We start from the raw sequence: 10,900 nt of genomic DNA, 5'->3' as shown, positions 1-10,900 counted from the left end.
AGATGTCAGTAATGCATACATATTTTTAAACACCAGCAGTTCTTGTTTTAAAAATCCCAAGACAAATGCAAAGGCTAGGTAGGCGCAGATGCCAAATTTGACAGTCTTTTCAGACCAAGGAGAATAATATCCTGCTTAAGTAACTGTCTCTGTCAGTAACTTTTAAAGCTTTGAAGTCGATCTTGTAATGCTTCCCTCTTTTTGATCCTAGGGGATCCGGTTGTCCCCTAACTTTTTATGTCATGTAGGGGCGCAGTGACCTTAATTGATAATATGGGACCCAGAGATCGAACCTTGCTGTAGCAACACATTGTAGGGCCGACGCAGGGACCTTGGTATTCAAGAATCGTCGTTAATCCTATTACTTATTTTTAAATATTCAAGAAAAAATTGGAAAGACATTGGGTAAATAATACAGGCTACTTGGCATCTATCATTGTGGAAATTACGCTATCTATTTAACGCAGTTGCCCTCCCGCATCTTCTTTGTCCTGCCCTTCTTTTTCGAGATTTTAAAATCTGCGTTTTTCATCAGTTGTCTCTTCCAGTATCTATGTCTCTTTCAATATCCATATTCAGTATCCATGCTCGTAGTCGTATCCAGTTATCTGCTTCCAGTTGTCTCTTCCAGTATCTACGCCTCTTTCAGTATCCATATTCCGTATCCATGCTCCTAGTTGTATCCAGTTATCTGCTCCCAGTTGTCTCTTTTAGTATCTATGTCTCTTTCAGTATCCATGCTCGTAGTCGTATCCAGTTGTCTCTTCCAGTATCTATGTCTCTTTCAGTATCCACATTCAGTATCCATGCTCGTAGTCGTATCCAGTTATCTGTTTCCAGTTGTCTCTTCCAGTATCTATGTATCTTTCAGTATCCATATTCAGTATCCTTGCTCGTAGTCGTTTCCGGTTATCTGCTTCCAGTTGTCTCTTCCAGTATCAATGTCTCTTTCAGTATCCATATTCAGTATCCATTTTCGTAGTCGTATCCAGTTATGTCTTCCAGTATCTGTGTCTCTTTCAGTATCCATGCTAGTAGTCGTATTCAGTTATCTCTTCCAATATCTATGTCTCTTTGAGTATCCATATTCAGTATCCATGTTCGTAGTCGTATCCAGTTATCTGCTTCCAGTTGTCTCTTCCAGTATCTACGCCTCTTTCAGTATCCATATTCCGTATGCATGCTCCTAGTCGCATGCAGTTATCTGCTTCCAGTATCAATGTCTCTTTCAGTATCCATATCCATGCTCGTAATCGTATCCAGTTATCTCTTCCAGTATCTATGTCTCTTTCAGTATCCATATTCAGTATCCATGCCCGTAGTCGTATCCAGTTATCTACTTCCAGTTGTCTCTTCCAGTATCTATGTCTCTTTCAGTGTCCATATTCAGTATCCATGCTCGTAGTTGTATCCAGTTATCTGCTTCCATTTGTCTCTTCCAGCATTTATGTCTCTTTCAGTATCCATGCTCTAGTCGTATCAAGTTATCTGCTTCCAGTTGTCTCTTCCAGTATCTATGTCTCTTTCAGTATCCATGCCCGTAGTCGTATCCAGTTATCTGCTTCCAGTTTCCTCTTCCAGTATCTATGTCTCTTTCATTATCTGTATTCAGCATCCATGCTCGTAGTCGTATCCAGTTTTCTGGATAAAGAAAATCCTGTGAAGATGAAAATTGCAAGATCTAATTCTTACCATCGTTCGTTCATACCCCGGGTTATCAAGATCTGTAACAAATTGCCATTCCCAGTCGAAGAGATAAAATCACTGGAAGCCTTCTCCAATAGCCTAAACATAAACATACCATATCTCGAGACTTTCAACGTAGGACGACTTTAAACGGGAATCTTGCAGCAGTCGATCCGCTCTTCGCCCTGCCATAACATTTTTTTTTAATAAGGTGTCAGTTATGTGGAAATTTTGTATCGAGAGGCGTGAGGAATAAATTATTTATTTGTTTATTTACTACATGTACATATGATATGTAAGTATAACAAATATTATAAAATATAACAAAAGACCAGACTAGAGATACTGTAAAGCAATAGGAAGCAATAAATATATTAGGGAGCCCTCCAAATAATAAATTTACAAACAGGTTATTCAGCAATAAAAATCACACTAAAATAAAGAAAACTTGTCAATGACGTTCTGGTCTTAAGGCACAGGGGTGTTACCCCAGCTCCTATTTGTGGTAATTTCTGTTAGGTTTAAGGTGAACTTCATTATTTATTGTAACTAACAAGTCCATATCAAGGGGGAAGGGTGACAGGGTTTGAACTCCCCCCCCCCCCCATTTCAAATTATTATTTGAATTAGTTTTGTCTGTTTTTGTTTAATGCAGGTCTTTACTATTCTTTGAAAAACTTCTTGTGTAAAAGATTTTTTTTAGGATAAATTATAAAAATTACAATTTTTTTTTATGAAAGGCATATTTGCATGTTTGTAAAGTTTTCTTGTAGTTTTTATGGCACTCGGTATTAACCAAGTGACATATAGCAATCGCAAATTCTGTCGGTCTGTCGGTCCTGGTTTTGCTACTTTAGGCGCTTCCAGGTAAGCTAGGACGATGAAATTTGGCAGGCGTATCAGGGACCGGACCAGATTAAATTAGAAATAGTCGTTTTCCCGATTTGACCATCTGGGGGGGAGAGGGGGGCCGTTAATTCGGAAAAAATAGAAAAATTGAAGTATTTTTAACTTACGAACGGTAAGATCTTAATGAAATTTGATGTTTGGAAGGATATCGCGTCTCAGAGCTGTTATTTTAAATCCCGACCGGATCTGGTGATATTGGGGGGAGTTGGGAGGGGGAAACCTAGAACTTGGAAAACACTTAGAGTGAAGGGATCGGGATGAAACATGGTGGGAAAAATAAGCACAATTCCTACATACATTGACATAACCGGAACGGATCCGCTCTCTTTGGGGTAGTTGGGGGGGAGGGGTTAATTCTGAAAAATTAGAAAAAAATGAGGTATTTTTAACTTACGAACGGGTGATCGGATCTCAATGAAATTTGATATTTAGAAGGATATCGTGTCTCAAAGCTATTATTTTAAGTCCCGACCGTGGTGACATTGGGGGGAGTTTGGGGTGGGGGAATCTAAAATGATGGAAAACGCTTAGATTGGAGGGATCGGGATGAAACTTGGTCGGAAAAGTAAGCAGAAGTCTTAGATACGTGATTTACATAATTGGAACGGATCTGCTCTATTGTGGGGGGGGGGGGGGTAATTCTGAAAAATAAGAAAAATGACTTATTTTCAACTTACGAAGGAGTGATCGGATCTTAATGAAATTCCATATTTAGAAGGACCTCATAACTCAGATCTCTTATTCTAAATCTCAACCGGACCCAGCGTAATTGGGGGGGGGGGGCAGTTTGGGGGTACTGGAAATCTTTGAAAATACTTAAAGCGGTGAGATCAGGATAAAACTGGGTGGGAAGAATAAAAACCCGTCTAAGATACGTGACTGACATAACCGGGCCGGATCTGCTCTCTTTGGTGGAGTTGGGGGGGGGAGGGTAATTTTAAAAATTGAGGTATTTGTAACTTACGAAAGGGTGACCAGATCTTAATGAAATTTGATATTTAGAAGGATTTTGTGCTTTAAAGCTCTAATTTTAAATTCCGACCAGATCCTGTGACATTGGGGGGATTGGAGGGGGAAACCGGAACTCTTGGAAAACGTGAAAATTGGGGTATTTTTATCTTACGAATAGGTGATCGGATCTTAATGAAACTTGATATTTAGAAGGAATTCATGTCTCAGAGCTCTTATTTCAAATCCCGACCGGATCTTTTGACATTGGGGCGAGTTGGAGGGGGAAATCTTGGAAAACACTTGGAGTGGAGGAATCAGGATGAAGCTTGGTGGATAGAATAAGCAAATGTCCTTGATACGTGATTGACGGAACCGTATTGCATTCGCTCTCTTTGGGGGAGTTGGGGGGAGGGGTTCGGTGATTTGGCGAGTTTGGTGCTTCTGGATGTGCTAGGACGATGAAAATTGGTAGGCGTGTCAGGGAGCTTCACAAATTGACTTGATAAAGTCGTATTCCCAGATTCGACCATCTGGGGGGCTAAAGGGAGAGGAAAAATTAGGTATTTACAACATACGAGTGGGTGATCGGATCTTAATGAATTTTGATATTTAGAAGGACATCGTGACTCAGAGCTCTTATTCTAATTCCTGACCGGCATTAAGCCTCTTATTTTCCTTTTGAATCAATCTATTGATTCATAGAATTTTGTTAGAGCTCATACCATATGATCTCTTGGCTCTTAGCTCTTCTTGCCTCGTCACAAGTGCCATATGAGCTCTTAGCTCTTGTTCTCCTTAAGAATCAAGACTTCGGCTTGTTATTGATACAATTGTGCAAAAAATTGTAAGAATAATTGTGCTGTAGAACTTTGGATTGACGGGTAAGGGGAATATTGCCTAAATAATTGGATTGCAAAGTTGAATAGTCTTTCGGCTTCTTTAGGGCTGAAGTGATTTCGATCCCCATCATGTTACAAGCTTGAGTAGAGACAAATGATATGACAACATATATAGTCAGCACGTCCTGAGAAGATGTGGGAATCGCCTACTTATCTTTGATATTGTTAAAATGGAATGTCTGAGGTGGTATGACCACACAATGCGGAGATCAATACAGCATATAAGCAATAGCTTTGCGAACCCCTTCCACCACTAGTAGGAAAGAAGAAAGCAGGAGGACATAATAAAATGGGGCTCGCGACAGTCAAGTCCGACCTTAAGGGCTTCCAAGAATTTGGGCGACATTGGGATCGTCACTGGCTTAAGATCATGGAACCCGTCATTTTCGAGCGAAATCTCCGGAAAGAAGCATGTCGTCGTCTGCTGAGTACCATGATGAGCCTGGATGCGGGTTGAACGTGAAACAAATTGAAGTAGCACTATTAATCCTGAAAGTTTTAACTAATACCCTTCACTGTTCCTAAGATATTGCGCATATGCCCTTTTGATAAACCGAAATGCATATTTTCTTTTGATTCTGTTTATAATCCCTTAAAGTTTCGCCTTAATAAACTTAGCTTTTTCGGACAAACCCAGGATCAAACATTCCCCCTTTCCCGTTGATATATCCTATGTCTAAAAAATGGATAAGTTACGTAATTTACCATTGTCCTTGTCCCATGAGCTGTGGGCAGTCAGGCTGCGCTCGGAAGAATGATTATTGAACCTTTCGGTTATTTGAACAAAATGGTTATCTCAAGATTGTGATCATTTTTTTGGGAGGGGGATCTAAAAGACAGGGGGAGCTGATTGCACTCAATTCACTTTTGACACTTAAAAAGGTCTCTTAAAATATTGGTATCCAATCGAATTAGCGCCCTCTCAAGTTTCTACGACAACTTCTGTACGAAGTGGCAAAAAAAGTGTAAGAAATTACACATATATTGCGCTACCTATGATCGCTAAAATCGCTCGACGATGGCTGTTGTAGAGCCAAGTACATAAAGTTTTTCGTTATTTTCTTTTCATTTATATGTTTTTTCAGTTTTTATTTCAATTCAGTGCCTATGTAGTTTATATTTCAATTTTATTTCTATTCCAGGAAAGAGATAGAGCAGGTGGCTGAAATGTTGGATATACTTGGCGCTGGAGAATTGAGCAAAGAAATAAAATGGAAATATTTATAGACCTTTAGTTTTTGTACCAAATACCAAATATAGTGGTTTTACATATTATCAGTTAATCCATGGGGTATAAATATCTGACATTTTTTTTAGATATTGCAGCTTTTGTTCATTTCTACCCCTGTAGTTCGAGAATCCCTTTCTTGTGGTTTTATTATTGGCTGCAATAATGGAAGGTTTCAATTCACAGAAAAGGAGAGGGGGTGCTTTTTCTCAAATCTAGGGGGTTATTGTTGTTTATTTAATGTTTTAAATGTCAGTAAAAAAAAAGCCATTTGGGAAAAAAATCTTTGGGGGATGGTGGTGCCAATGAACCCCCTTCACAATTGATGCCACTGAATAGCTGCGATCAAAGATTATCTGAAACAATACAGGAAACTGAACGAATAAAAAAGAGAGGACGAAAAACATCGTCTTCTAGATAACGGCTACTTTTTACGTTTCATTACTTCTTTTTTTTATGGTGTATGTTTATTTATGTGTTTGTGTTGTTGCATTGGTGATTTCTTTTTTCATATATATATATATATATAGTGCAGGAAGCCCAGCGGCTTCGCCACTGGGCCCTGTTTTTTCGGCACACGGCAGGCCTCTATATATTGATTCTCACTGTTGCTTGTCTTCTGAACGCAGACAATTTAAGCCTGTTCTTGATGTCCTGACGTCCAAATGGACCTTAAATTAGAAGTGCTGCCTTTGTAAAATTATCTAACACTTTATCTAGTCCAGGTTTTTGATTTTCAAAGGTATGGAAGGCATTGACGACCACCTTTGTTTCTTTTGATTGATCAGGTGGTGGAACAAAAACTTCTTCTTTTGCCTTGTCTTTTGTCATTGTGATAGACATATCGCCTACTATAATTGTTCAAGTGGTTGGACAAAAGTTTTTATCTTCGACCGATTTATTTGTCCATATTTTTGATTTTGAAAGTATGGCAAAGTATGATAGGCATGGATGATCTTATCCATGTCAAAATCCAAAACTTAATCATCATCTCTATCCTTTCCAATTTGTTTGGTTCGTTTTACCTCGGCGTATATTTCATCATTATGAAACACATACCCTGAACCTTTGTTTTTTTTAACTAAGGTATGGTAGGCATTAATGATCTCATCCATGTCAAAATCCCAAACTCAATCATCATCGCTATCATTTTCAATTTTGACACGTTTTGATTCTCGCTGTCCAGATTGATTTTCATTGACTCGCTCACATGTTCAGTATCGCATGTCTTCTAACCTTATGTCTCTTTGCTCTTCATTACTATTTTTAGCTGGCTCACGTGGTCGGTGTCACATGTCTTCTAACCGCGTGTCTTTGCTCTTCATTTTCATTTTTGACACGCCGCCGCTGTTCTTCTAATCGCATGTACATTTTACTTTTCATTTTGACTTGCTCACATGCTCGGTGTCGCATGTCTTTTAACGGCGTGTGTCTTTGCTCTTCATTTTTATTTTTAACCGCTCTAATTGTTGTTTTCGCATATCTTCTAACCACCCGTGCCTTTTTTCTGCATTTTCATTTATGACACGTCTTGGGATTTTGATTACTTCAGACAATTTAGCCGTGCCCTTTGCTTTAGCTGTCCGTATTGGTGTTGATACAACTAATAGTCCAGGTTTTCGAATTTCACATCTTATCATGTTTGATAGTACAGGTTTTGGAACCAAATAATCATCATTTATAGTAACTGGAACTGAAAATTTTCGTTTTTTGGGCCTTCCAACTGACATTATATTAAATAAATAACTGTTGCGTTGAAAACTCAATAATCTTATTTATGCAATGCATTACATCATATAAGAAAATGCTTATACGTCATAGGAAATACTAATATAATTTACTAACATCGTATATGACGTCATTTACAAAAACCAAAATTAAGGCTCTTAGCGACTTTTCTCAAACTTCTGACCTATTTAGATCATTTTTTTTTATGCGAGAATATCCCAAAATGCAAACTTTCCCGTAAAACATGGAGCCGTCCTCGAGTACATACATAAATAAATATACAATTATTGCTCACTTATAGAGAAAGTATATACCTTTTAGCAATGGAAGAAGGAGGGGAGTCGAAGTTATTTTGTAGTTTTTTAAGAAAACAACTGCAAAATACCAAAAAGAAGCAGTTCATAATTGTTTTACTCTATTTATTTTGAAAGGCTGCTCCGAGATATAAGATTTTTTTTTCTTTCCTGTTTAACGATATTTTTCAACAGTTTTAAACAGCGACAGATTAATCCCTTACAAGCTGAAAAAATAACTATCTTATAGACAGGTTTTAATTGAGAAAAACCTTAATTACAACACACAAAAAAAAATACACAACGTCATTAGGTATGACCTTGCTAAATTTACATATTTCACATTCAGAATTAAGGCCTACATGACGTTGAGCTGGATGTTTCTATGATTTTTCCCCCTACACTGATTTCCAGCAATTTTACAAAGTTTTTTTCGTCCCACTTCCCGATTGAAATTTTTACTTTAGTGCTTAGTTTTTAGATACTTGAAACATTAATGTTAATTCTATTACACTCAATGCGAATTGAAAAGATAAAATTAGTGTTTTTCCATGGATACCTTTTGAATATTGAACAGGTTGCCAAGGCAAAAAATATGAATAGCCTACACATTAGAAGTAGATTAATCAGCTATGAGCTATTGGTCGCATAAGCCTCGTCTTGATCAACATCATTCACCCTGACAGCAGCAGTTTTTAGAGCTGGATCATTTCCAGACAGCCGGCTATGATTGGACAGCCAATACAACTGGCAGCCTTCGAAAATTTTGATGGCTACGATTGACCGTCCAATCAAAGCTGGTCCTGCTGCTGCCAGGGTGAATGATGTCGATCTATATGAAGGTTTAGTCTAGTAAGATAACGTCTAGTGCGAAAGGGTCTGGTGATTGCTAGATGTCATCAGGGTTTAAACTGACGTTTTTGCTGGAAGTTGAGCTGTGAGTGAACATAATATTTACGTCAGCTAGGCTAAGCTGGCGAGAACTAAGACGACTTTTTTTTTTTTGCTTGACACATTATTAAGTGAAAAATACGCAAAATTAAGCTGCATTGCAGCAAAACGGAAGAGGTTGCAGAACTAAATACGAAATAATTTGAATCTTGCCCAAAGAGAAGAGAATGATCTTATCCATGCCCTGGACAAAAAAAAAATGGTTCTGAGAGTCAAATAAAATCTACAACTGAGAGATATACACACTTTGATTAACATCATTCACCCTGACAGCAGCAGTTTTTTGAGGTGGATCATTTTCAGACAGCCGGCTATGATTGGACAGCCAATATAGCTGGGCAGCCTTCGAAAATTTCGATGGCTACGATTAACCGTCCAATCAAAGCTGGTCCTGCTGCTGGCAGGGTGAATGATGTCAATCTAGATGAGGCTTTAGTCTAGTAAGATAACGTCTAGTGCGAAAGGGTCTGGTGATTGCTAGATGTCTTCAGAGTTTAAACTGACGTTTTAGCTGGAAGATGAGCTGTGAGTGAACTTAATATTTACGTCAGCTAGACTAAGCTGGCGAGAACTAAGACGACTTTTTTTTTGCTTGACACATTATTAAGTGAAAAATACGCAAAATTAAGCTGCATTGCAGCAAAACGGAAGAGGTTGCAGAACTAAATACGAAGTAAGTTGAATCTTGCCCAAAGAGAAGAGAATGATCTTATCCATGCCCTGGAAAAAAAAATGGTTCTGAGAGTCAAATAAAATCTACAACTGAGAGATATACACACTTAATAACAGGAATTCTCCACAATCACCACTTCTAATCGATTTCCCATTATGTTATTCCAAAGAGAGAGTGGAGATATTATTAACGAAACATTCGGTTTATTTGATCAAAAATCAAGTATCTAATTAACAATGGAACCAACCTAACTTCAATCTTTGACAAAGGATTTACCTCCCAGCGTCTTAATGCTGAGATTTATCAAAGCTAAATCTCTCAAAAAGTTATTCTTCCCTTGGCCAAAGAGTAAGGATAACTTATGGGAGTGGGAACTGATGCCAGTGTCGACAAAAAAAAACTATCAACACCATTTACCACTTTATATTTTTGACATCACTAGCACCAGTTCCCACTCCTATAAGTTACCTATACTCTTTGCCTTGGCCTTTGTCAGAATACTAACATGCGTGATCAAACAGCTTTTCCGGCGTTTGCGAATAGCAGAAGGGGAAGCCCATGATTTTGTGGGAGCTTGGGAACTAGCATATGGCATACGCAGAATGTCGGTAGAGAGTTCATTTGAACGGAAAATAAAACTTCCAGTGCCCTTTTTAAGTGACCTGAACGATTGGAGGGAACTAACCCCCTCGGGGGGCAATTTGCTAGAAAAAATGGGCATGCGAGGGGGCCTCTCCCATGCCCATTTTTTCCCTAATTTCGTACAATTAAATATTTAGATAGTCATTCTATTCAGCATAGTTGAACTATGCCTTTGGGGGTATCATGCCCCCCCCCCACAGCCCATGGGGAGAGGCCTGTAAGTTATGAAATTTATCCATTGTTTATGCATAGTATTTGTTATAGGGAAGTATTCAGACCTTTTTGGGAGGGAGAACTTTGTGCTTGGAGTAGGTTTCCATGGAAAAGATTTCCTTGGGGAGGTAAATTACTGGGGACTAGCTTTTAAGGGTAAATTTTATAGTGAAGAGAGTTGACATAATTTCTATACGGAATTCTTTTTATTTGTCTTACTTTCCCTTTGCCAACTCAATTTTGCCTATGGATATTTTCCAGGGGAATTCTCCGTAGGCTGTTTTCAGCATGTTTGGATCTTCAGGAAAAAAATTCCACGGAAGAGGGGATTTCTATAAAGATCTGAGAAACTGTTAGAAATCGAAGTCTATTTCAAATGAGTCTCTCACGCTGAATCGTCTGTGAGAAATTTTAAGAGGGTAAGGGGGTGTATTTTACTTGGTAGTAAACTTTCACGGAGTTTCCGGTGAAGGGAAGATATTCTTCATGGAGGGTGAGCCAGATTTACCGGCTTTACTTGAAAACGATCAGAAATTATAACTTAAGAAAACGAGTTTTTGCAACTGAAAGTAATGAGCAACATTAAAACTCGAAACGAACAGATATTATTCTGTATACGAAGGGTTGTTTCTTTACTCACTACCTTGCTCTTTACCTTAAAGTTTGACTGTTTGTTCCAATTTTTTAAGATGACCTTCTGAAAACCAAGAGCCTTTCGATTGAATAG

At 38.3% G+C, this 10,900-nt stretch overlaps 1 protein-coding gene across 1 annotated transcript in view; it reads left to right on the top strand.

Annotated features, from left to right (window-relative positions):
* The window catches only part of LOC136030537 (PAX3- and PAX7-binding protein 1-like), a 93,046-nt gene extending 87,337 nt beyond the window's left edge, over positions 1-5,709 (top strand). The window contains exon 16 of the mRNA XM_065709586.1: positions 5,588-5,709. Within this exon, the coding sequence (XP_065565658.1) occupies positions 5,588-5,672 (85 nt within the window). The 3' untranslated portion in view covers positions 5,673-5,709. The remainder of the gene's footprint in view (positions 1-5,587) is intronic.
* Positions 5,710-10,900: the final 5,191 nt, after the last annotated feature.

This window comes from Artemia franciscana, chromosome 8 (assembly GCF_032884065.1).
Source record: "Artemia franciscana chromosome 8, ASM3288406v1, whole genome shotgun sequence".
In the NCBI taxonomy this organism is placed as follows: Eukaryota; Metazoa; Arthropoda; class Branchiopoda; order Anostraca; family Artemiidae; genus Artemia; species Artemia franciscana.
This window is presented reverse-complemented; position numbering and strand designations above follow the sequence as displayed.